Source organism: Anas platyrhynchos, chromosome 16 (assembly GCF_047663525.1).
Source record: "Anas platyrhynchos isolate ZD024472 breed Pekin duck chromosome 16, IASCAAS_PekinDuck_T2T, whole genome shotgun sequence".
NCBI classification, from domain to species: domain Eukaryota; kingdom Metazoa; phylum Chordata; class Aves; order Anseriformes; family Anatidae; genus Anas; species Anas platyrhynchos.
This window is the reverse complement of record NC_092602.1, coordinates 1,391,142-1,417,334: the sequence shown is the minus strand read 5'-3', so window position 1 is coordinate 1,417,334 and position 26,193 is coordinate 1,391,142. Positions and strand designations below refer to the sequence as shown.

The 26,193-nt window shown below is 41.9% G+C and overlaps 1 protein-coding gene across 10 annotated transcripts; it reads right to left on the bottom strand.

The window, feature by feature from the left end:
* Positions 1-10: 10 nt before the first annotated feature.
* GIT2 (GIT ArfGAP 2) lies at positions 11-25,938 on the bottom strand. Of its 10 annotated transcripts, none has more exons than XM_038187546.2 (21): positions 25,774-25,937; positions 23,136-23,269; positions 22,488-22,600; positions 22,020-22,125; positions 21,594-21,680; positions 21,314-21,444; positions 20,911-21,005; positions 20,219-20,264; positions 18,584-18,635; positions 18,110-18,182; positions 17,806-17,903; positions 17,406-17,517; positions 16,438-16,580; positions 15,542-15,691; positions 12,613-12,861; positions 11,270-11,359; positions 8,788-8,870; positions 8,516-8,698; positions 6,717-6,842; positions 3,631-3,694; positions 11-2,874 (listed from the first exon to the last, which is right to left on the bottom strand). In XM_038187546.2, the coding sequence occupies exons 1-21, from the start codon at positions 25,823-25,825 to the stop codon at positions 2,662-2,664; spliced, it is 2,400 nt and encodes a 799-aa protein (XP_038043474.2). In that variant the 5' UTR covers positions 25,826-25,937; the 3' UTR covers positions 11-2,661. The 10 variants fall into 10 exon arrangements, with proteins under 10 accessions (XP_038043474.2, XP_038043475.2, XP_038043476.2 ...); XM_038187547.2 differs by having other exon boundaries at positions 18,584-18,632; XM_038187550.2 differs by having other exon boundaries at positions 2,734-2,874; positions 6,688-6,842.
* Between the last annotated feature and the right edge of the window lie 255 nt (positions 25,939-26,193).

Here is a 26,193-nt window from a genome sequence, read left to right as displayed (position 1 = left end):
ACAGATGCGGTCTGTTTGAGCACTGCAGACTTTACTTAACTACAGCAACTCTTTCAGGATCTTTTCTTTACAAAAACAGCAGTCAAATAATCCCAAGTAATTTTACACATTAACAAGGTTTTAGCATTTTATAGTAATACAGTAAACAAAAGATTAAATCAGAGTATAGTACAGACAGAATGACACTGATAAATACAAGTTTCAGAAAAGGCAAAAAAAAAAAAAAAATTTGTTCCTATGCAGCATTTTGTAAAGAGAGGAATTCTGGTTTGTGGGGTGGGGGAAGGAGATGTCATAAAAGAAAAAACATTTTTATTATTTGGGTATTATAAATCTTCTGACCCGCAATGCTGTGCGGTTTGGGGGTTACCCTGCTACTCTTTAGTTCTACAGCTGGCTTTGTAACACTGCCTTGGTGATGAGATCTGGCAGAACACGTAAGTGTTTGCTCAGACTGTTTCTGTTTCACTGATGGCATCAGAAAATTGCACATCCCTCGTCACGTGCACTGGGGTTCTGGAGCAGTAACAGGGTATGGCAATGACCAGTCTAGAACAAATGTTTGCTCAGAGAGCAGAATTTACCAGAATGGAAAATCTATTACAAGTGGCTTTTTTTTTTTTAAGCTAGGCCTTCCACCAAGATAAATGATTGTTTTTAGAAAACCTGGAGCTAGCCTAGCTAGAACGAGGGCTTGTAGCTATTGAAGTGTCCTTTTGTTTTGGTACAGGCACAAATATAAACCTACAACATAACTCAGTGCTACCCTGCTTCAAAATCAGGTAGGATATGTTAAAGAAAAGCAAACAATGGTGTCCTGAGAGATTTAAAAATACCATCTGCTACCTTTCAATGATATTAATTTGATAATCTTCTGGGAACCTGTTCTTAATGTATTTAATTGCAAGCAGAATAATTTTGAAGTAGGTTTTATAAATCTTCTATAGTTTCAATCCCAGCCTGTCTGCATTCCTGTGAGTTTAGAGACAGTTCTAGGATTCAGAGGTGTAGGAAGGGAGAAAAAAAAAGTTACTATGAAGAAGATTAATGTACTGGATTGTCATCTACTCTCTCCATTCCTTCCCTCCTTCAGATTTACACTACTTTAAAAATGGAGCTACATCCAACACAAGAATCCAAGCATGTTATGGCACTTAGTGTTTATACGTGCATACAAACACTGTGATTGCAAGAAGGAACTGCTGAAAGTGGCTTCATCTTCTAAATACAGCAGTTTTTCTACCAGGAAGCCTTGAAGCATAAGTGTTTTTTGGTAGACTCCATACTGTAGACCTGTTTGTTGAATGGCAGATAATCACTTTTGACTCAAATGCTCCTGTGAGGACTATCTGAATATTCCAATCAACTGCTGACACGTGACAGCTGCTGTAGTTCTGTAACTTTGCTCTTAAATAAAACACTGTCTGAACTGGCTGCCAGCTAAACTGCCCTAGCAGGCTCCTTAGAAATCACAACAGGCTTCCAAATGGGATGTGAGGAGACAAAAACTATGGAGTTTTGACTCCCCAGGAGCTCTCATTTTTGTAATTACGGACTTGCCTATTTTTCAAAGTTTTGTAAACTGTTATAAATGGAAAAACCTGAAACACACATGGATGTCTGTAACCAATCTACCTTTCTGACAGGCAACCTAGCTTGGGTTATTCAGTAAATAGCTGTAAAGTTTTGAATCCTTTGCAAAATACTTACTGGATAGAAGAAACCTTTTCACATTGATACGTTGAGGTACAGAGGTTATATGCTATGGCAGACACAGCTTCCTTTAACTGGCACTTCTTTTTCCAATTATCACAAATCTTCAGTGAAATTGCATCAGTGCTGCTGCAAACGAGGTGTTGCCTTGAAGATGACAGTAAAATTCTGTAGGAAACTTAAGAATGAGATACCAAACCAGAAACAAGGGATAATATTTTAACCACTAATGCCCTAAAGTAACATCAAACATAATATATTAATGGCATAGTGACAACTAAAAGAAATAACTATTAAAATTGAAATTCCTTCCAAAAATAGGTAAAGTGACAAAGACCTTGTATAGCTACATGTAATAAGCTCGGATGCCCACAGCTACTATTGTCTCGGCAGACTAAAAACATTATTATTGCACAACAGTTGATATGGGAACAGGTAATAGTGGCTGGTATTCCATGATCAGGAGTACGAGCTTCCTTCTGCTGGTCAGCAGGTGTGGGCCTGGAGCCTTCGCAGCCCGTTTCACTGCACGTTTCTCCATCAGCAGCACCACTGCGCGGGAGGCTCCAGGATGGACAGAGCAGAGGCGAGATTCTGCCCCCTGATATCTGCAGTTGACTTTGGTGGGGATTTTGCAAGCAATATCTGAAAGCAGAACGTGGCCTCAAGGAAACATCTAGCAAGAGCTTGAAACACCGCTGGTACATGATATTGGCTCAATAGCTATTTGCAACATGCTATTAACGGTAACTAAACTGGCAACACAGGCACAAAATAAGGCAGTGGGTTAAATTAATCATTAAAATTGTTAGAAAACATGCAAAAATAATACTGAGTTTAAAAAAAAGTTTCTTGCCCCTTTAGTTTTCCTCATAAAAATTTGAATAGTTCCACACCTATATTTGAAATTCAACCTTTAAAAAACAAGATTAAAAAGCCAAGAGTGACTCAGTTGTTGTTCTCTTTGGTTGTGATGGTAACCAGCTGTTTAGCAGCCTTGGCAATGTCGTAGGCGCACTGGATGACTTGCTGTGTAACCAGCTGGATGTCCGTCGTAGGGCACGTCTCCACAGGAAGGGTTTTTTTGCACTCAGATTGGAGTCTGTAGGCACTAGATGTCAGCAGACGCAAAGAAGTCCTTACCAGTTCAGATTTGGGTTTCTGGGAAAGTAAAACCAGACAGAACAATTTTAGGATCACTTGTAATTAGCCAGTAGAGGTTGATGAGTGTTCTTTAGCATGGGACAGCTGCTGCTCGGGCTCTGCTTTCTACACAGACTTCTCTGCGGGATGTTATAAGCCATCGCTGCAGGGACAGGGCAGGAGTGGATGAAATGAGTTCCCACAATCTCAGGCGTGAACAAGGAATACTGCTTCCTGCTCTCATTTTAGAAGTTACTTATATAAGTTCTCTAATTTTTCTCATTCTCTGCTACCCAGCATGTGTCCTGGCTGCCATCACAATAGTGTGTAGAAGACAGTTCAGACAGACACAGGGCATGAGATTTCCCTGTCACTTTTATAGAGGTAGAAAAGACTTTGAACATGTATAAAAAACAAGCAATGGCATTCAAAGGAAAACCTGAAGGCCCAGCAAAAGTCCAGTATAACCACACGGCTCCACAAACTAGAGGCAAGTTGCTTCTACTTTCTGAGGAACTGCATGCATCTCAAGTTGAAAGTCCAAGAGTAAAATCAGGGGCCTGGATACACAAATTAACCTTTCCTCATTAGCACGTGAATAAACACAAGAATGGAAGATTGAAAGAAAAAACAACCCAAAACACAGAAACAAACCAGCCCACAAAAACCCTAGTCATTTTCTCCCTTCCTGCAGCTCTTGCTTTTTATTTACTGCAGGTAAATATACTAACAAAGAACGAGGCCAAACCCATGTTAATGCTGAAAGATACTTACTTTTGGGAACAAGGCTGCCATTTCTGTTACTGCCACATGTATTCTCTCGGAGCACGGTATATAGCTGCAAAAAGAGGCAATGTATTATTCGTTGTGTGGAGACCCCCTTCCCTCTTCAATTTCACTTGTCAGGGACTATTATTCTAAAAACAACAGAGTTAACAAAAAAGCCATACATATTCTAAAAATATCCTTGCAGGCTGTGCTTCAGGCAACTGAAGTAGATGGTGCAACACACAATGCTGCGATCCTCAGTGTCTCCTTCCTGAGCATTCCCTGGCACACCACAGCACAGGTCTGTATAGAACCGACTTCAGAAAAAACAAGATCTTAACTAATACAAAATTAATTCTCCAGTTTGCATTATTCTTTGATCAAAGTTTGTTTGAAGAATGACTGTCCACATCATGAAGAGACCTCAGTTTGTAAGCAATTACAGAGACATGTCTATGAATATTAACTACACATTAATTCATACACTCAAATTTCCTCCTCCTCGCTTCCCCCAGTCCAATGCTACAGTTTTTGTCTCTAAATTCTCCAGAAAGCTGTGCGGCTGGTTCTGTTTGGTGTGTGCACAATGGGCATCATTGTTGTGTGTGCGAGAGCATGCCCGTGCAAACTGGTGTACGTCGGCCACAAACTTAAAGCAAGATTCCACAGTTGGGAAACTATTTTAGGAAAATCTTTCATTATGAATGAGCTTTTTCTGCATAAACTAAGAGGCTGTAAAATCAGACTATGAAAAGAAAAGTATTTAAACTGCTTAGGATCTAAGCAGCTAAACAACATCAGTGATCTGAGTTTAAAAAATAAGTGTTTAAATTGATTTCATGTTTCAGAGTTGAACTTTGGCCATCCAAACTCTTAATTTACCATTCAAGCTTTGCTATTAATAGCACTATCTTGTCTTGGACTGACCTTTCAAAGAATACTTACAATTTTTCTGCATTTTTCTCCTCATTTGCAAGCTATAAAGAAGGATCTTTTCCTAAAAACCACTTTGTACCTAAGTTACCTCAACACAGTGACCCCAACAATTTGACTTCAGAACACTTGGCAGCGAGACCTGAGGTCTACCCCTCACAGCTTTTGATGTTCCTTTCTCAGCTAAACTCTGAAGAGCCTCTGTAACAAACGTGCCACTCCAGGGCCAGCAGCTTGACTGCAAGAACGCTTCAGTCTGCAGCAGATCCACGCTGAAGTCACACCATGACCCCAAGATTCCCATCCCTGGAGCAGTCACCATCATTTGAAGCCAGGACTGCAGCACTGGGCACCTATTTCCCTTTCCATCTCACAGATTGGAAGGTTATGTACCTAAGAATGGGGTATGCCCAACTGCCAGGATGCAATTCCTACCTTGCTTTTTTGGTAAAGTTTACGTAAACCATCCCATGCAGGTAGCTTAGTGGTGCCACCATGCCTTCTCGGGTGGATTTCAACACCCTAAACATAAACACACCATCCCCATACAGCACCTTCCAAGCACATGCATCTCTTAGCTACCAACTACTTCCACAACACAAGTTTCAGGCTAAATATTCAGTAATGCTATTGAGTTAATAAGTGATAGCTACTAAAATAATGCGGATTCCATTAGTCCTGAGGGATTTCACTTTGGACTTGCATACCAAATGAAAATTAGTAATACCCGTTCAAATTACATCTTCAAACTATTTACCGCAAGCTGCTGTGAGCTGTTCTGTTAGCGTGGTCTGTCCAAATTATGTCAAAAGACTCGTTTTTATGCTTCGAAGACTCAATTTCAGTATTAGTTAATTAATATGGTTCAGTCTTGAGCAAAAGAAGCTCAAAAAAATCACAAAGCAACCACATTCAAGAAAAATAATCAGCACCTGTGGATTATGGTAGATCACTGCCCTTTCAAGCAAGAAAAAAACCAAAACCCCACAGTCATTTTATGCAGTCATCTTGCAAATGGGTCAGTCACCAACACACTGAGAAGGAAGCAACACACTGGGGTCATTTTGGCAATGCAGGAAAATTGCTAAAAAAAAAAAAAAAGAAAAAGAAAAAGAAAAAAAAGGTGTATTTCTGGATGTCTCAAATCACCTGAGTCCTTCCAAATAACCTGAAAGCGGAGGGAAATCTTTCAAGTTTGTTGTAAATTCCTTTCTGCCAGTGAGTTAAAAATTAATTTGTTCTTAATTTGTTTCCTGCAAGCCACACTGAACAGCACTTTGCATCATAAAAAAGCCAGTTTGATGATTAAACTCTGCAATAACAAGGCAACAAGGCAGATAAACCCCTAAGAACCACCTGACCAAAGATTAATGATGCATAGTTCACAACATATCTCCAGTTCTCTAGGTTAGCTGCAAAGTTTATTGCATGTCTTGGAGGAATGGCTGTGTTATGTAGTTGGAACACTTGTGAAATAAGAAAGCTCGTGAAATAACCTGACACATTCAATGCATTTGTACACATCCCAGTAAGACATTGGGAGGATATTAGAGTAGTGATGACTTAGAAAGGAGAATCCATCGTTACCAGTAACTGGTGACAACCTCTTCCTCCATTTCTGATATTTATCACTGGTAGTAACACCTGGAGTTAAAGTTTGGGAAGTTCTGTTTTAGAAAAATGTTTCACTTACATTTTATTTTTATTTTGGTTAGTTTAGAAGGCACTGGTTAAATCATTTTTTCTTTTTAATTGATTTGAGGCACAAATTATGTTATCGTTCAGCATGACAGCTGTATAAAAAGTTGAAGACCTTTTGAGGTTGAGGAATGCTGCATGCTGAGAAGTTACTTGTCATAATTTGTCTTGGTGGACAACAGGTAGAACAGAGATGGGAGAATCTCTTAACTAGAGCCAGCCACAATGCCAGGCTGTGATTCTGCTCCCCATTAAATCAGCAAAGGGAGCTTCAACTGAGCTGGCAGCACCAGGGCTCATAGCTACCTGTGCTGGACATTCTCTGCAGGTTCCTTATCATCGGAAGCATTTCATGCATAGCCTTTAACGACCCCTGTGCAGATGGTGTGTGAGGGAAAAAGGCAGCAGAGAGTAAGAGAAAGGACACTGTGCCTGGGAGGCAGGGACAGAGGCCAGAGTACCAGGAGGCAGGGCCGGGCTGCTGGATGGTCAGAGGCTGCAGAGGAGCTCTCTCGGCCCAGGGAACCAGCGTGCTGAAGCAGCCGAGGCTGTGTCTGAGCTTGAGCATGCTCGCACGCTCTAATGGTCTGCTCGGCCAGGTGAGCACAGGAAAAGGAACAGAAGAAAGCAAGAAAAAATAGAAAAGGGAAGAAGGCGGTTCATTAATAGATTATATGCTCGCATCATTTTATTACTGCCTGGTTATCTATGCAGCGTGTGATTTTTATCTACAACATTCTCAGCACCAATTTGGAGGCTATGTTATTACTTCCCTGGGTACCTAGGTTTGTTAAGGAAGTGTTCCCCTATTGCAGGAAGGGAACGGTGGAACAAACCCACTCCATCTCCTGCCTGCCGCATGCTGAGCAATTCTCAGCCCCCAGAGACAAAGCCAGGGAACAGGAAAACAAAGAACAACAGCTTCACAGTTCAGTGAAGATTATACTCATTTAAGTACTGGCAAACACCGCACTCTCCTACACATGGCACAGAACACACAAGAAAGAGCACAGCTTTGATAACTATCTATGCAATTTAACAGCTAAAAGTTAGGTACACTGCCCTGTTTCTTTCAATGACTTTTTATTATTAAAACTGTGACATATATAAAAACCAAAGTCATTTAAAACTTCTCTCACTGTTGCTTCTCGTTATGATCTGTGAGAATCAAGCAATACCACACTGCTGTGGCAGAGGTTAGGGACAAGGGCAGGGAGCTCAGCACAAACACGTTACATCTCGCCATTCAGCGTGAGAAGGAAAGGACACACACTGGCCCTTCTAAAAATAGAAAAGTACCAGAAGGAAAAAACACAGCACAAGAGTGGCCCCATTGTTGTGCACTTCTCTCAGCAAGGCAGGAAGCAAGGGCTTAACAAAAATCATCAGCTGCTTCTCACAGGCAAGGATGGGCGCAGCACTCAGGTCTGCAGGCAGACGTGTTGGCAAGTTTGGTTTTTCTGCAGACCAAAACTGTTCCAGGCCTAAAACGTGCTCAGATGTAACTATTATTTACAGTCCTTTATAAAAGCTGTGCAGGAGCACTACCTGATGGCCAGGCTGTGACTACCACTTATACTTGCTCACGTTTGTTCTGGAAATTAATTGTTTGACTGGGCCAGAAGTTCCCTGAGGGAGCTGGAGCTGCGTGTTACCTGATGACCAAGTCTCCTGCTTACCAAGATACACCTGTGACTAAGCTCAATAATTTAAAATAGCTTTTGCTTGTACATTCACTGTACTAACTTCTTAGTAGGAAAGTCAAAAGTTCTCCCTGCTTTACAGATTTATTGCTGAAACAAGCCTCAGTATTACTATCACCCTTCCACAGGGTGTCCTTACCCAAGGACATGACAGTCTGAAGGCCCAAAATTCCACTTAACGTCAATTTCTCTGAAATACTCACTTGATTTTCATCTTAAACAACATTTGCTTTCTGCAGCAGGAATTCACAATCACCTTATTCCCCATCACTCCCGGTCCCTGAACCAGTTTTGGCAGGGCAGGCAGGGGACAGGCAGCGCTGCAGCCCAAACCCACTTGCAGGGTGTTGTGCTGGCTTTTTGGACAGGAGCACGTGCTTCCACCACCTGCACTGGTCACACACCCCTGCTCACACTACGTCCTCCAGTACACTAGAGAATACCACAGGCCTACACGCTTCCTGCCTGTGAAATCAAGATCTGCAGCATTAACACGGCTGGTGGAAGAATTTTCTTCATTTTCTCAAACTCCAGAGCAATTTGCACTCATGCCTTACCTGTCATGCTTGTTCTCCTGTGCCGCTCGCAGCAGCTCCTGAATATTCTTAGTGATCTGCTCAGTTTTCCGAATCACATCTTCTGTACTGGGCAAACTGGAGCTGGGGGCTGCGTCGGTGTCCTCGGGGATGGATCCCTCCCCCTGCCAAATGATGCTCCTCTGCCGTCCCTTCCTGCCTGACCTGCAAATGGATGAAGCTGAGGTTGGCCCTGCAGCACAGGACTTCACCACCACGAAACTCCCTGTCCTCCGACAGCTCTCCACACCTACCCTGTCTCCTCCAGCTCCAGAGGGGCAGTGGGGTTATCGTAGTCACTCTCCGACACGCTGCTCTGCTTCTCCAGCTTCGAGGCCTGCAAGAAATACAGATTTATTTCAGCATTGTGCATGAAAGGAGAGCCCCGAGCTGTGCCAGCACCCCTCTGCCCCATGTTTGGGGGTTGCTCTGCTCCAGCTGCTGGTCGGGAGCCCAGTGCACCTTGCTGCCCCCTGCCAGGCTCCTGCAGCCAGCTTCTCCCTGCTGTACCTGAGGCCCCAACACCCTGCACGCTGCTGCACAGCACAGTCCCACCATGCCCCAAGCGAGGGCCTGGCTCAGCGGGGCAGGACAGGCGCTCACAGCACGAGCTCCTTCTCCTGCTGCTGAAATGCCAGGTGTGTGCCAGGGCCCAGTGGGGAGCAGAGGCCAGAACAAGGCAGGGAGGCCAAGCGGAGAGGGCAAAACCACCACAAAGTGGGAGGCTGAAAAGTGAGCGGGAGGCTCACCAGAGAGCAGGGAGACAAACCGAAGTGGGAGCCCCAGCGCAGCAGGGGAGCCAGAGCAAGAGCAGAAGGCCCACAGCAGGCACAGAGTAGAAGTCAAACCGAGCATGGGAGGCTGAAATGAGTTGAAGCCCAGCATAGAGAGGGAGGCCGGACCGAATTCGGGATGCTGGACCGAGTGGTGGCCCAACCAGGCGTGGCAGGATGCCCACCACAGAGGGGTCAGAGCAACCAGAGCTGGGGCTCACTGCAGAACGGAGGGTGGAGGCCCTGAGCCCAGCCCCGTATTTCCCTGCTCTCCCTTTCACACCACATTCCCCAGCTAAGTACACCGTGACTGGGCTCCAAAACACACTTGGAAATTCACAGCTAGCTAGGATCCCTTCTCCAACTTGGATATTTTATACCTGGGCAGCACATCCCGGGTTCACGCTATGAACACCTGCTGTCAGGCCCATCTCACGCAGACTCTGCAGCCCCAAGGCCATTCCCACCCTCGGCCAGGCCCTGGGATCCCCACACATCTGCCTGCTACGGTCTCAGAAGCTGCAGAACTTGTCAGAAGTGCTGCTACTGCTCATCCGTCTACAGGAGCACCATGTCAGCGGCACCACACACAGCTCAGCCTCAGCATCGGCTCCTGCCCCACTCACGGGCACCGCGCACCACAAAGGGCCCCTTGCCATCCCCGCTGAGCTGCCACACCCGGAGCTTTACAGGAACTCTCCAGTTAAGACAAAGGGAATCTTAATTAAGCATTACCATCCAACATCTAACCCCAGACTGGTTCTGAAACGTTCAGTATTATGTTGTCAAATTTGCCGAAGAAATGGAACGAGACGGCACCGATTGCTCTGCATTAACCACACAGACAGCAGGGGAAAGAGAGAGCTTTTCTTGGAAGACCTTTGCAAAAGCAGTTAAGTCTTACTAAGAAGCAAAAAAAAAAAAAGAAAAAAAAAAAGAGTACAAAGAAGCTGGCACAGACTAGTCTACCAAACTGTTCGCCTTGCAGGCTGTGCTAACCATCTCCTTACGCAAGGTGGCATTTATGCTTCCTTCTAGCAATTGGAGTAGGAGTAGGTTTGAATGTCCCATTACAAAAAAGAGAAAAATGGTTTTTGAAAGCTTAAGAAATTGGATGAGGCTTCTTCAAACAGCTCGCGTATGAGGCTGCAGCAAAGACCATGTCTTCGGAACAACAAGAGCTCACAGAATGCATTTCATGTTTCTTGGTAACTTTTTTTTCCTAAAGTCAAGGGGTTTTGTTAGCTCTAGCACTAACAATAAGGTTTTGTAGATCCTGATGGAACACCAATATAAATCCCTTTATACACTCTCAAAGTTTTTCATCTCGACCTGAAAGTATCCTTGCTAAAACCAACACCCGTGCCACTCAGTCTTTTCATCTGTTTGGGTCAGCAGAACGCAGGCTGGCCACCACCGAACGAATGAACTGTTGGTTCAGATAACTGAATAATTATCTGCTTGGATGCTTAAAGAGCACGCTTCAAACAAACTACCGAATACCTGTAAAATAAATGGGTCCCATCAATATCGATGTGGATTGATGCAGACTGACAGCCCCCAAAGAAAGCAGGCTTTAAAGTTAGGACATACATGTGCCTCATGCAGTGCATTTTAGTCAGGAGGAAGGGTTACACATCGGCTTGTGAAATATCAGTGAGCGCTTGCCAAATTACTTCCCAAGCAGCAAGCAAGTTGTCTTCTGGCTGTTCTCACTGTTACACAGTTGAACGAGTGATTTGGAGTCACTGTGCGCGGTGTTAAATGCTGAAGATTTTAGCCGCTGTGAAGTTTAGAGAAAGGCAAGTGTCCGCAGCACGTTGCAGAAGAAACGGAAAGTGATGAAATACTGCTTCATGCAAGCATGAAGATTATCAGCAAAAAAGGGAGAGGACAGGGGCAGAAGCCTTGTGGGGAGAGTGCCACCTCCTCCAGGCAAAGACCAATTGGGAAGGTACTTAACCCTTCGTGTGCTTTCATCCCTTGACCAGGAAAGCGTGGAGGGGAAGGAAGGTAGAGATGAAGAGGAGGTCACAAACGCACTCCTCCCGATCTAAAAATGGGAAAGAGAAAAACACTCGGGAAAACCAAAAAAAAACAAAACACAAATAATTCTTAACGGAAATAAAGGAACATTTTTTAAACCACGGAGATGACATAAAGCAAGAATGGTTTTGAGAACTTAGCTGAGCCTGTGAGGACTTAATTCTTTCCGAATACATTTGGCTTCATGGTAATCACAGAATCCTAGAACAGTTTGGGTTGGAAGGGACCTTAAAGATCACCAGTTCCAATCCCCCTCCCACCAGGCCAGGCTGCTTATAATCTGCCTGAGCAGTTCTAATATGGATATTCCAGAGGTTCAAAATTCCACAGAGAACAATACATTCACCATAATTCCAAATTAACCAAACACCACAAAACAGATCGGTGCTTCAGAACCACCGCCTCTACCCACATTTCAAAACAATTAAGAAAGGCAAAGGACCTATACAAAACACTGCCATGTCTTGCACGCATAGCCACATACAAAAAAATTCTGACACTTCTCCCTGCCAGAACTGCTTTTATATTGACATGCCAACATTTAAAACAATACAGATTTCATAGTTTCAAGTTCTTATTAATCTAATTGAAGTGGGGGGGAGCTGTGTACAAATTTCTGCAGATTCCCTAATGCACTTGTGTCTTTGCAATTGGCACAGAATATCTGCCCTCCCTCCACATTAGTGCAGAATCCTTGTGGCCAATGCAGAACTCTGTCTTCACTCGTAGTGCATCGTACAGAAAAATACTAATCCAGAAGAATTTGTGCAACTAACAGATCTAAAACATCTTCAGTATCCAGTTCCAAGCTCAGATTAAGAAACTGGTTGTCAGTTGATAAGTTGGCTCCGGTTTTATTTTGTTTTAAAAGGTCACTCTAGAGTTCCACAAACTGTCATATGCCTGTATATATCCAGAAAGAAATCTACGAACTATACCCACCTTCTCTGAATGCTATTTTCCCCCCTCATGGCTTTGAAACAGCCACACATTGATATTTGGCATGTATACTGTCATTAACAGAAAGAGCTGAGCAGAAGCCAAAAGCTCCAGTTCACATATTCCAATATCATTACAGGTTTTACTTTTCTACACATCAAGCTCCTGCAGACATGTTAATACAGCAAACAGTAACAATTCTTACACTTCAAATTCACTCCAAAGCAGACAGTTGAGCAGCTTTGGTAAGTGAGCACAGGTGGAAGAGACAGAAAAGCTGAACATCAGGAGAAATGCAGAAGCATCAGCAGTTTTACTTACATGTGGAGGAAAAGGCTGCAGTCTTGTTATGCTTTCTTCTGGGTATGGGACCTCTCCCATGGGGAGGTAGGGTTTCTGACCTGATCCAGTCTCATACATGGACATGGGTCTGCTACCCCGTGCAGATGGTCGTCGCTTTAAAGAAGAATTGTTGGTAGGGTCTGTGTAGTCAGAACCACTTTGGACCTGATATATATTGGTTGTGGCCTGTCTTCTGAGGTTGGTATTCTCACTCTGTAGCGTTTGAAGCTGAAAGAAATGTTTAGCAGTGGGACTTTGTTTTCCTAATAGCAAGCGTCAAAAGCAAACTGACTACACAAAGCTTGTCTGCTTTACTAGCAAACCCAGCTTCCAGTAGCTGGGGATTGATTTATTTTTTAAAATCTACTTGATTTGTTTAGTACAAGCACAGAATCTATGTTGCAGATCTGGAAAATATTTATGTGTTGATTTCCAGCATTTTTTTTTTGCTGGGACACAAGTCAAATTGGATCTTAAAATTGGCTGTTGTAGTTAAAAACACACACAATCTGTTTCTTCCAGCCTGGCTGTCCTGGCACGTAAATCACGTAACACAATGAGGATGCGTGGGGAAGGACTGCCAACAAAACTGTTCTTTCAAGCAAGGTGATCCGTTCCAGCAGTCAACACAAGAATTTAAAAGAGGACTTTAACATAAGGCCCACAAAATCTGAAAATGCCAAAACTATAGCATAGACACCAGAGACAGCGCAAAGAAAATCAGAGCTTGCTCTGCAAAGCAAGAGGAGAGTTTAGCTTATGAAAATAAAGTATCAGCTACTGCTTTCTAAGAAGCCAATGAGAAATAATTCAAAGCTTTTTTATTTTAGGTATTTGATGGATAGTAAAAATGCAACAGGTCTGTTTATTGTGGAGTTACTCAGAGTAAGTTTGCTATATTAACACATCACAAAGAAAAGATGTAAAAAATAGCTATCAGCAATTCTCCAACAAAATGTTGGATATTCAAACTGGTATTTCAAACCGAGGATGGCCTTTAAACAGGAAATTGTATATTTCTACTTTCATGAAACCTCAAGAACATTCTTTCTATCAGAACAATCCTATTTTGCCTAGAGCACTTCCCAGTACCCTAAATCAAACATACAGACTCTTATCAAGATAATTTATGCTCTCCCCAATGCACATTTTGTGTGCTCTGTAGTCAGATGCCCCATTATCTTCAGATCTGAGGATCAGCCAGGAGCCAAGCTACTTCTTTAAAGCTTGACATATTAAAGGCAATTCAATAGGTCAAATTTGTAGTTTCCTTTTTCCTAACTTCTGTCACATTTTACACCCTGCTTTTGCTGCAATTTAAACCAATAGCTCACGTAAGCCCAGACCAAGCCCTCAACCTAAAAAAAAGACTCTTGAATGCCATCTATTCCATGAAAATTGCTGAAGAACAATGACATTGATGTCTTGCCACAAATATCCCAGCAGAGAATTCCCGCATGGCACAGAAGCTCCCAGCAGCTCAGAGCTAATACAGCTGTTAGCACTCCTCCCTACTCTGTGTTCCACGAAGGCGCACTGCTGCAATACTTCTACGCTAATCCAGAGCCACCAAGCATTAATGTAAGCAAGTCCCCCAGCTACACACATCATCAGGACATAAAACCAGTGCAGCATCTTCAAAATGAGCGAGCCCTGGCTGCGCTGTCTTTCAAACAAGTTCTGCTGCAGCAGACCAATGATTTCTTTTGCCACGCCACATAAATACACTGAGGAGTCGTTACTTCATAAGCCATATTTTCTTCCCTATGTGTAGATTAAATCTGCTTCAAGAGACTCAGTTTATCTGAGTGATAAAAAAATCCTTGATCAGTACAAGCCGCTAAAAGAACAGGAAATACTCAGAGATCTCTTGGGTTCCTCCCTGTATTCAACATTCCAATAGATCTCAAGGGCTGGACACATTTGCAACAAAAGGATGGCAGCAAACAGACGAGGATATCTGCATCTGCTGAATTAGAGGGGCCTCAGATGCCTTACTCTGCTGAGTGGAACAAAAAAAAGTGGTTTTATCTATGTTTGCATTGTTTTATTACTGATTATTTTCAGTTACAAATAATAACAACAATATTTATCAGAAAACTGGCAGAGCATTCAACAAATTGTTGACTTACATAAATACGGATTAGAAGGTCTAGCTTCCAAATTGTGTTTTTGGAGCTTTACATTCAGAATTTTAGCGAAAACCTTCAGTTTGCTGTTTGCATAAGTCTACCTGTCCACAGTAACTCATATAATAAGTGAGATACCTCTACCTTATGCTCATCTAGACAAAACCCACAGTGAAGGTTTAAAACAGGAATCGGGTTTATCAGTATATTCCTTATGCACCATTTCCCCCAGATTCAAATGCAAACAAGTCTCCTGTTATACAAAAACATCGTAATTTATTGCCATATTTCAGAGTCTTACCTACTGTCAATTTGGACTAGAAATTTACTTTCCTCTCATTCCAGCCAGGCTTCCTAAATAATAACATGCACACTGGAAAAGTTTTAAGTGCAGTATTTACCTATACACACAAGTGCACACACAATGTGTGTGCTATCGCTTGCTTCCTGGTTATCAGAAACTGCTCATCTTGAAGCAAGACAGCCCAAGTACACCAGACTTGCAATAACTGCCTCATCAGTTGGAAAACTTATGTCAAAGTGAACTACGTAGACTATTATCATCTCCACAAAATAAAAAAAATAAAAAAAAAAAATTCAAAGCATGTGCTACATGCACACACATTCGTAGTCTCATATCCAATTCTAAAATGGCTCCATTTTAAAAGTTTTCTCCCTGTACTAATATTGGGTTATTGCATCTTCAGCTTCAGCAATTTCATTACAGTTAACTGATAACACATCGTTGGATGAAGACGTTACATTATTGTGCTTCTTACCTTTTTCTGCATGACTCTCAGCTCATCGCTCAAGTTGATGTTCACTTTCATTAACTGCTGAATCTTTACCTCAGAAGCCACCAATGCATTTTTAACTTGCATATATTCCTGGGCAGTCACTGGTCCATCTGACAAGTCTGAATCCAGACTCTATAAACAGTAAGAGAAAAACTCTGAGACTACTAAAAGAAAACAAGACAATGAGATTTCAACAGCTTTTCACATACCTTTCAGTAAGATCCATACATTCAAATCATTTTATGCCAATATAAAATAAATTTGGTATCAATAAGCTCTTAGCTCCCCTATGCACAAAAACATTTGTCTCAGTTAATTCAAACAGTGAAACAATACTGTTTCATAAGGGTTTTTGTTTAAATACACAATAAGGAACTTGAAAGCCATAAAAGACAGTTCACTAAGTGTACAGTGGGTATGTTACCATGTAAGATAAAACTAGAAATACTATAATTTGCTGCCCCTTTTTCGCCATGCTGCATTATTTTCAGGAGTGGTTTAAAACATTCAGTTATTATTGGACTGCTCTGAATACTTTTTCAGAGAGAAGAAGTAAGTGTTTGTGAAATACCTGGAATCACTGAATAAGAGTATTTCAGGAGATCTAAGTATTTCATCTGTGCAGCTAGGTCTCTACATCCCCAGACATGCACAGTGGCATAGTTTACTTTTCTAAAGAAGCATTTTCTTTACAGTACAAATTCATTGAGTCACAACATCTAATTTTGTTAGAAACTACACAGACTAAGGCATGATTCCAAAATGAAGATGAATATTAAAACATTGGCTCTCTGATCGTTTATGTGTGTTAAATTCCCTTCCAATGGGAATACCTTTATGAATAAAATTTGGTATGTGTATAAATACCTCAGACCCACCTTCTGTCTGTTAGATTTAGCTGCATTTGTTTCCAGATCTGTATCTTCATCTGAAGCAACACTATCGTAATCAGGCTGGTCATTATCCTGACTTTCACTGCTATGTTGATTGCTTATGGATTTGAGTATTAGTTCCACATTTTCTGTTAATCAAAATTCATTTTAAAATGTACTGGTAAGTTTGGAGGACAAATGGAAGTGCATAAAATTAATTAAAAAAAAAATAAAAATTCGACCAAAGAAACAACAGAAGACAAATGCCATTTGACATGTTCAAGAGAACTTAATTTAGATCCACCCAATAGGTATGGATTATTACTATCCAAAACTGACTACACTGGACAAATGAATGACAAAATTCAATTAAAAAAAGATTTTATATATATATATATTTAATATTTTCGCTCCACACAGAAGACTAATGTTCAAATACTACTCCAATAGACTTATGGCTAGAACTATAGCTTTGTTGTTGGCATTCTTTGATATCGAACATGCTCAAGGAAGAAAGAAAAACACTTTTAGAAAAATTAACAATAAGCTCTAAACCATCCCAATTACAGAAAAGTCCTGTATGTATATAGCAGCTAGGAAACAGCATCTAGAACTTTGACAGTTTTCTAGCTGCCAAACAAAAGTATTGCTCAAATTATTCAAGAGTTCTGGATTATTATTATTTTTTTTTTTAACCAAATTATCATAAAATCACACCCATCATAAAAAGATTTTCCTGAATTTCACTTGATTTAATTGTATTATAAATATCAGCCTTAATGCACAAATCTCACATATTTGGCCATTATTTTGGAGGCCTAATGTATGTTGTCATTAGCTTGCTATCCAAGTGCCTGTTTAGTTCTTGTTATCATATAAAAACAGTATAAATCTCTTCATTGATACAGTACTTCTAGGTAATACTATCATATCAATCAAATTACTGCAACATTGCACACAGAACCCAAACTTACCTTTGGAACCACTGACAGGATTCCCCTGTTGTCTTCGTTTGGCATCACTTAAAATATCTATAACTAGTGTAGCAAATTCATGAGCATTAAATCGAGCCAGTTTCTGTCTTCCCTAAGTTACAGAGTAACAATTAAAAAAATAAAAATGTTAAATATATCGTGTATTAGACGAACAGCACAGTTCCCAGGTAAAACAAAGACTATAGCAGTTACAGTGAATTGACTGTTCAATTTAAGCTAAACAGCTGCAGAACTCTGTGACAGGGGTAACCTGAAACTATTTTAACCTCTTTAGAAGTAGTCACAACTCTACTGCAATAATGAAGCACAGTAAAGCAGTATTACTTAGAACAACTGGCCTATTAAATGAGAATATTTGTATAGTATTCAGATCACATACCTGATTCCTGGTTGAGGAATATTCAGGATTTACAGGAAGAAAAGGAACCACTGTGGTCTCTGTCACAAGCGTGCTATGATTCTGAGTAGCAAGCCAAACTGCTCAGGGAAGAGGGGAGGAAAAAATAAATTTATTTTTTTTTACACTAACACACACCTGCAGACAATGCAATAGACAAAGAAATTACTGCTATCAGTAATTTCTGAACATAAAAGTACTTTAAACAGAACATGTACTTGCAACAGCATTTTTTATGTAATGTAACAATTCAGATTTTAAACACATTCCAGAAATCCTCATTCACCTGCATCTGTTTCCCTCCTGTCGACTTCATCATATACATCCATGGCAAGTTCTTCAAATAAGTGGTTGCTTAGCTAAGGGTAGAAGACAATAATTACAGCTCAAAATTAAACTAAATATATTAAGACCTCTATAACATTTAGAATACAGGTGTACAACTCAGTTCTCTGTTTTTCAGCCTATATAATTGCTTGCTTCTCAACCTGCACAGCAAATTTATCCATTAAGCAGATGCAAAGCAATAAGCAGTCCTGCTGGCAAGGTGTATGTGTTGGTGCTCAACTGCTGACACACAAAAACACAGTGCAGGAATACATCTACTTTTAGCTAGCTATGCATTTAAAATGACTACTAACAGCACGACTCTTATTTATGTAGGAATTAATAGTATCTGAAACCAGCTTGAAGGATGAAGTGCAGAGTTTACTACATTAAAGCAAAGATGTGTTACATAGCACACTGAAGTTTTACTTACAGATTGAAGCTTCTTCTTTGCTGCTTTTGCAAGTTCTGATACATCTAGACTGCTATGAAAACAAAGAAGTGATCATTAAATCTACAGCATTTAAACGCTTGTTTAAATAAATTCTACACATTTCAACAATTCAATGATTAAAATCTTTTATTTGATACTCCTTAATCTTTTAGTATTTTTATAGTTTTTAATACATTAACTTTTCCAGTATTATTAATATGCTAATTAGCATATTCTTAAACTTTTCTAAATAAAAAACTGAAATCTAAACAAAAAGGATCCCAAGAATACTTCAGATTATAAGTACCTATTTGCATAGCTCAAGGAGCAGTCAAGTTGTAAAGCAGTAAAATGCTTTCTGTAGGGAACCCGAAAAACATGGTGATTCTGACCAAAACTTGAGTCCCCAGGGATCACACAGGATTTGTTCCACTGGACCACACAGCAGGCAGGGAACCAACAGGCTGGTAAATGGCTACAGCAAAACAGCCATGCTCATCATCAATGTGTACCAATTAGTCAATGATCTGTTCTGCTAGTTTCCAGCCTATAGTATGAGGCACACTACGAAAATGCTGCAGTTTAACAGAATTAATCATAAAAGCCACAGATAAGGAAGCTGACAAATTATGAGTCCATGTTTATATCACCTAGGGGATGACTTCCCTGACCTACACGGATGGAAAGACTCAAATAAAATCTCTGCATGATCAAATGACATCACAGGGAATCATGTAGGCAGTCACCTACACAAGAGGAAGAAAAAGAAGAAGAAAAGACCAGCAGAGGACATCAAGCAGAGATAAGACAATCAGGTTATACTCCATGCTCTGCAATCTAAGGAGCATCTTTGAACAATTCATTTTCTCCGCATGTCAATTTCCCTCTCTGTGTAATGAGGCAAATGATCCTTACTGTGCTCCACAAAATACCTAAGCACTGAAAACATACAGTACTTCTCCAGTAGCTGAACACTTAAAAAAAAAAAGATGTCATCACTAAGTATTTTTTACCAACAATGACATTGTTTCTCTATGTAATTTTTATTTCTATTACTGTTTTTTGTAGAAATGTTACAAGCAATAAACTGAACAGCAGTTTACTTACAGCCGTCTAATTTCCAATTGCAGAGCAATAAAGGGAAAACATGAACGTATGGTTAATACTTGGTATCTTTCATAAAAAGGAGATTTAAATTGATCATGGTCAAAACTTAAGAGCACAGATGACCAAAAGTACAAGCACTGTCAAAGAGAAACTCAGCTTTTTTGCAAGTACTAGTTTCAGAATGCTGTATCAGGAAATTAACTCAATGGGTCCTTACACTGTTTTACAAAATCTGTTCCCCAGAAATACCCATGTGTTCCTTTAATTTAATTGCCTCATCTTCCTCCTAAATTTTAGAAAACATTGTAAACTTCTTTAATTTTCCCATTTTAAGTTCCAATATTCTTTATAGGGGAAAAAAAACAAACCCCCAAGATTGACAAAGCACACATTAAAAAGTTAAAAATGACAACAAGCTTAGAAGTTATTTCAGAGGAAAGGACAGTTCTAAATTTAACTGCTAGGCTTTTGTTTTTTATTTATTTGTTTTAAAATGTTTTCAGACATGCCACAGAATCAGCAACTTACCTATCTGCCATCTGAGGTATAACAAAGTGCTGTCCATTTTTATGCTCTAGAGTTGAAAACAAACCATACTTTAATAGGCTGTTAGTGGACTATAGTTTTCAATTTTGTCAGGATAGGTAGTTGGTACTCAGTTTTACTAAAAGACATAATAACGAGAAACCCAGGAATACATGCAAACATAGTTTACATGTATCTTGCAGGTGATCGCTCAGTTTCCAATTATAGGAAGATAACAGGCCCAAAAAGAACATTCCTACCACAGCTTGTTTGTGTTATATAAAATTACAATAAGTCTTACAAACTGTATTAAAATTCTAATGTAGGTGTCTTAATAGTATTTACTGGCTAAAAGTTTCAAAGCATGTTTTCAAGAGATACCATTCAATTGGGTACTCCCTGGCTTTTACATTTCAATGAGAAGAAACTACTTAGAAGAGTTTCCACAATATCTCCCGCAGACTAGACAACATTATCAAACTTGTACTTTCCCTGCAATTCATTTATTTTAATTAAACAGTGCTCATCTGATCTTCTGTGTTAAAAACAGAACAAAATAAAACCAGAAAGGAACTTAATTTTTAATGTTAGAATATTTAAAATTGATATAAAAAGTGTAACTAACACTGAAATGAATATATACCACAGTTTGAACTAACAGTGAAAGACCCTGAGGTGCAGTTTTTTCTACTCACCTGGTTTCCTGCCACAGAGATAGAAAGCTAACCTGTCAGTGAGTTCATACTGAATTTCTACCAGGCGCTCTGCCAGTTCATGATGCCCACCTTGTCTGGTTTACACAGGCATACAAAAAAAAAAAAAAAAGAAAGGTTATGTTATTCATTTTGAGATGCATAAAAATTCCAAACTGCTCAGAGAAATAGATTCAGTACAAGTCACTGTGGAACACAGCACTTTGAGCGTATCGACACAGCACAGACTCGCAGCAGGATTTTCAGGAGTGTTTCAGTGGGTAAAAAACTACATATACATACAGCTTTTCCTTGTTTTCAGGACAGAAACATATCTAACCAGGATCATCATGCAAATTTTGATCACAAGTTAACACAAGAACATCACATATCTCAAGCCTTCTACCTTGCATAGTCAACAGGAGTTTTTCCATTGGAATCTTGTGTGCCAGGATCAGCACCATAAACCGCTAATAACTCTGCTTGTAGAGTCTGTCCTGCCTTAGCAGCAACGTGGAGCGGGGTATTTCCTTTCTCCTGCAAGTTATTAAGAAAAAGCACATCACTCTACTTTATCTTCAGTTCTGAATATAAGATTAAAATACTTATATCAACTGAAATTTGCATAAATCCTACAAACTGTAAGAACTGATCATTTATCAAAGTAATAAAAACCACGTTCATACGGGATGAAAGAAGTTGGCTTGAGCTCCTAAGGAGAGTAGTCGCAAACAGGTCTCCAGATTTCCTGTCCTTACGCTGGAATGGAGTTGCTGAAAAAGAAACAGGATTGGACTTAACACAGGGGCAGTAACTGTAATTCAGCTACCCTTAAGAAAGTTACACAACATTTCTTGCTACAGTTGTTTTGTGTAACAGTTTTACTCCACCTTAACCTAAGTCAATGCCTCTCCACCATCTACATGTCAAGAATCTCTCCCTATATATATTACAGAAAAAAGTTGCTTCAGAATGAAGCCAAGCTGTGTTTGTTTACACAATTATTGCTGCTATTCAGCACTATTAAGTCAAAACCAACTAAGTTCAGTCAGATTTCAGTGTTCTCTTACACACAAACTAGTTTCTGTACGTTACCAGAAAAAAATACTAACCTTACTAAGATCTTTGGCAGTCACACTGTCATCTTCACGGCATGGCAGGCGATGAACAAATGCTAACATTTGATATTTAGCTCTAATGAATTCAGCTTTATTGGGACTGCAAGGAGAAACCCAAACAACAAAACCGAAAGAAAACAAATATTAGTGCTTTCAAAATGACACCAATTTTCCTTTCTCTAGAGCACTAGACCTTTGCACATTACTAGGAGCAAAAAAAGAGAAATGTTTTCGTTATGAAAACAAGAAAGTACAGATTTCATAACTATACAGAGCATACCTCTGTTACAAACATGAAGGTATGAACAAACATTAAAGTGAACAAATGTCTAATTTGTTCCCCCGTTGTCTTCCAGAAACAAAGCAGATTTAGGTTCCCACGTATACCTTGCTGCCTCTGTCACTGCTAACTAAAATAATCATGCTTCTCCAAACGTAAGAATTCTGTAATGTTCCACTTACTGCACTTTATCCTGCGGGTTAGCTTTGCGCCTTCCACTCATAACAGAGGCAGGGTCCAGCAATGAATGTTCCCATATGGAGTTAGCACCGTTATTGTACAGTGTTTCAACCATCTGAAATCCAGAATGTACATAAACAGTCAATGCAGGATTTTTGTTGCTGGCTGCACAGACTGACTAATCAAATAGCTGTAATTATTCTCAAGCAGGCAGCACGCTGACTTGGATTCCTATTCTGTGTGCCAGCATCCATAACCTACTGGGATATGGGAAGCAGGCACATGTTTAGGAGGTTATTACATGGAGTGCAATAAGAACCCCCTTTAAATTCTCTACTCATCACAACAGCAGCTCTACCAAAAGGGGAGGCTTGCTACACATTGAAAAATTAGACTGAAGTAAATGCACAATGGAAGTCTGAAAGAAAAACTGGAAGTCACTTTCCAAAACAAAGGTATCAAATTTATAAGACAGAATTCTGATTTTAGTGATCTTCCATGGCAAAAACAAGAGAAATAAAAGATTACCTAAAAAAAAAAAAAAAAAAAAAGCAAACGACCAGCCCCTCTCAAATGCTTAGCAATTTAAATTCTACAAGACCACTAAATATATTTATTTATATAAAGGAAGATATGTTTTTACTCTCTACCTGCAGCAATGTTGGAGGCCATGGTGTGTGCTTGAGATGTCTCACTTGAGAGATATGACGCCCCAGACTTCGATGAACACTGCAGCACTCGTCGCAAATCAGAATTCCCCTGTTTATAGATGCCCAACAAGGATCTGAAAAAGAATACTTTTATTACAACACGGAAGGCAATACGACTCTACTTCAAACACAGAGACCAAAACAGGAAGCTCTGCATTCTAACCTGAGCTTTACTGCTTGGTCTTTACATGAGCCTGTAAATGTTACAACCGAGTAACAAGACAGATCTTCAGATCCAGCACATCCCAGGAAGAAAAAGGAGTTGAAGATCTCATCCATTTTGAAATACTCTACTTACTTCCAAATCCAGAGACAGGGCTGAGGCTGACTGAATACCACACAAGCCTGGTATCTGATGAGAGATCTCCTGCACCGTGTCAGAATACATCTAAGCAATTGTGCATCATAAAAATCCTGCTCTAACGCATGCAATAAATTTACTGGATCCCCGAAATGAGATCTGATCTCCATTGTGGTTTTTAAGCAGAGCTGATGCTGTGTGTGTGCGGAAGGCAATGCAGGCAAACCTGTTCAAAGCAGGGCTGAGGAGGGAAAGCAGCACCTATTCACAGATGATAACTATCACATAGCCCAGAGCCAAATTAAAATGCATGTTTTAGAGAAAAAAAATCTAATCTAATTAAAAAAACAAAGTAACAACAAGCACACAACCTTCTTATTAAATCACTCCATTATTTTAACTACTTTAACTTCTGAGAGTGGGAAAAATAACAATGAAATGAGCTGTGCTAACTCCAGCCTAACAACCTAAGACTGGAGGCAGCCTTCCAGACTAATGAGTCTCGTCCCTTTTTATTACAGACAACCTCACCATACACTCATTCATAAACTAATAAGACTCTTCTGAAAGCCACTACATTGCTTGTTTCAGTCACTCGTTACAAGCTGCTGCTGAACCTCACTGCTCTGTTCTGACTAACAGTCAACAGCAGGTTTCTCTCAGCGTAACTGGCTCCAAAGCTTGGCCGTTTAGCCACAATAAAGTAAGCTACTGTTTATCTGGTCATTTCATAGCAGAAATGAGGCTTCAAACTTCTTTTGAAGACAAAGCAGAGGCTCTGCTTGTAGTTGGAGCTCATGCATTCTGCTTACAAGAAATAACATTTCTGAAAGAGTCCGTGCGTATGCCTAGAATGTGCCCCAAACCAGCACCACTGGAAGCGTGGATGGTATGACAGGGGAAAAAAGTAAGATAAAAATAAAAAGACAGGAGAGGCAGCAGGCAGAGTTGGCAAGGGGACTGAGAGGATGGAGAGTGGCTCAGGCCAGTTGAGAAGCCTGGGTGATGGGGAGGCAGCAGATTTGACACCGTGATCAGGGAAGATCTAAAAGCATTGGGAAGCTTCGTGCTGCAACCTATTCCCAAAGTCACATCGGCTTATTCCAAGTGTTTTTTTAATTAAATTGCACAAAGATTTGTGGAGTCTCAACTCAGTTGAGTACCATGGAAAGGGAGTAGCATTACAGTGTGACAGAGCTGGCAGGTACAGGCCACTGACAGTTCAGGTTTACACTGAAGTGTCTGTGCTGGGCTCTGTTTTAGTCCTTTTTTGAAAGAGATGCCGCTGAAGATATGCCTAAGCTGATAGCAAAGCACAACAGGGGAGAAGCTAAAAGGCTCGGCCAAGTTTGCTTTCAGGAACATGGCAGCGTGACCGAAAACAGGAAGTGTGTGCAGGCAGCCCGAGCCGTCAGCCTGAGCTCCTGCCTGAGAATAGGAAACGACCAGAAGAGCTCACGTAAAATCACCGCCCGGCCCAGAACAGGGCTCGTGCTTCACAGCAGCAACAAAGCAGCAGCGGGCGGGCAGCCGTCACCGCAGCCGCTGCTCCTGTGGGTTCACAGGTTGTGGTCCCTGCAGGTCCCCGACGCTGCTGCACCCACAGCTGCTCCCTGAGGGCCCGTCGCCCTCTGCTTTATGAGAGAAGGGTGACTTTTATCTAAAGAAAGGATCAAGGTTTCTCTGCGGAGACAATTAAGTCGCTCAAATCTCTTATTGGGGAGCTCTCCACTCGGCCCAGCTGCTGTCGGGCAGTGCCGTTATGTCACGACACAACACAGCGAGGGGCCGGGTCGCGACACAGCCCCGAGGAGCCTGGCAAATCCAAAATGAAAATAAACCAGCCGTGGGGCCACGCCAGCGCCTCACAGCACCAGCAGGGCTTGCAAGCACCCAGCCTGGACGAGGCACTCGGGCCGCCTTTCGCAAGCCCGGCTCTTGTGCAAACCGAGCAAGCCCCGGGGCTGTAGGGCCGGGATCCCCCTCAGCCCCCCTCAGCGGGGGGCACCCAGCGCTGGCTGCACCTCACAAAGCAGCGCCGGGCTCCGGGATCGGCTTCGTAACACAAAAAAAGGAGGAAAAGAGCCGGAATAACGCAGCTCCGCGCGCCCACAGCGCTGTGGAGACCCCGGGACCCCCCCAGCCCTCAGCCCGCCCCTGTCACCGCCAGCCCCGCGGCCCCCTCGCCGCCCCCCCGGTGCCCCCCAGCCCCTCTCCCGGTGCCCCCCCGGTGCCCCCCGGTGCTCCCCAGCCCCTGAGGGCCGCCCCCCGGCGCACCCTGGGCGCTGCAGTCGGCGCACAGCTCGCTGCTCCGCAGCCGTTTGGCCATGGCGCCCCGCGGGGCCGCCGCTTCCCGCCGCGCTCACGGGGCCCCCGCTCCGCGCCGAGCCGAGCCGAGCCGGGCCGGGCCGGGCCGAGCCGCAGTGCGCACGCGCGGGGTGAGGGGAGGGGCGGAGCCGCCATCTTGGTTGCTGGCGTTAAGAGGGAGGGGGGGAGGCGTCGCTAGGTTTGGTGGTGACAGCGCGCAGCGAGGGCAGGCGGGGTGGTAGAAGGAAAGGTGAGGATTAGGGAGAGGCGGGCGCGGAGCAGGTCGGCGGGACGGCTGGAGGAAGGGGGAGCCCCCAGGAAGTCCTGCCCTTACCCAACATGGCGGCCGCAGGCATTGCCCGGGCTCAAGATGGCGGGCGGAGGCGTCAG

What these genes read in the sequence shown, in the direction of transcription:
- GIT2 (XM_038187546.2), bottom strand. Translation starts at nt 25,825, where the DNA reads ATGGCCAAACGGCTGCGGAGCAGCGAGCTGTGCGCCGACTGCAGCGCC. An exon ending in ATTCCTCAACCAGGAATCAG is followed by an intron (nt 17,518 to 17,805) that starts GTATGTGATCTG and finishes TCTGTAACTTAG; the next exon opens with GGAAGACAGAAACTGGCTCG. An exon ending in TGGCAGCCTTGTTCCCAAAA is followed by an intron (nt 2,875 to 3,630) that starts GTAAGTATCTTT and finishes TTACTTTCCCAG; the next exon opens with AAACCCAAATCTGAACTGGT.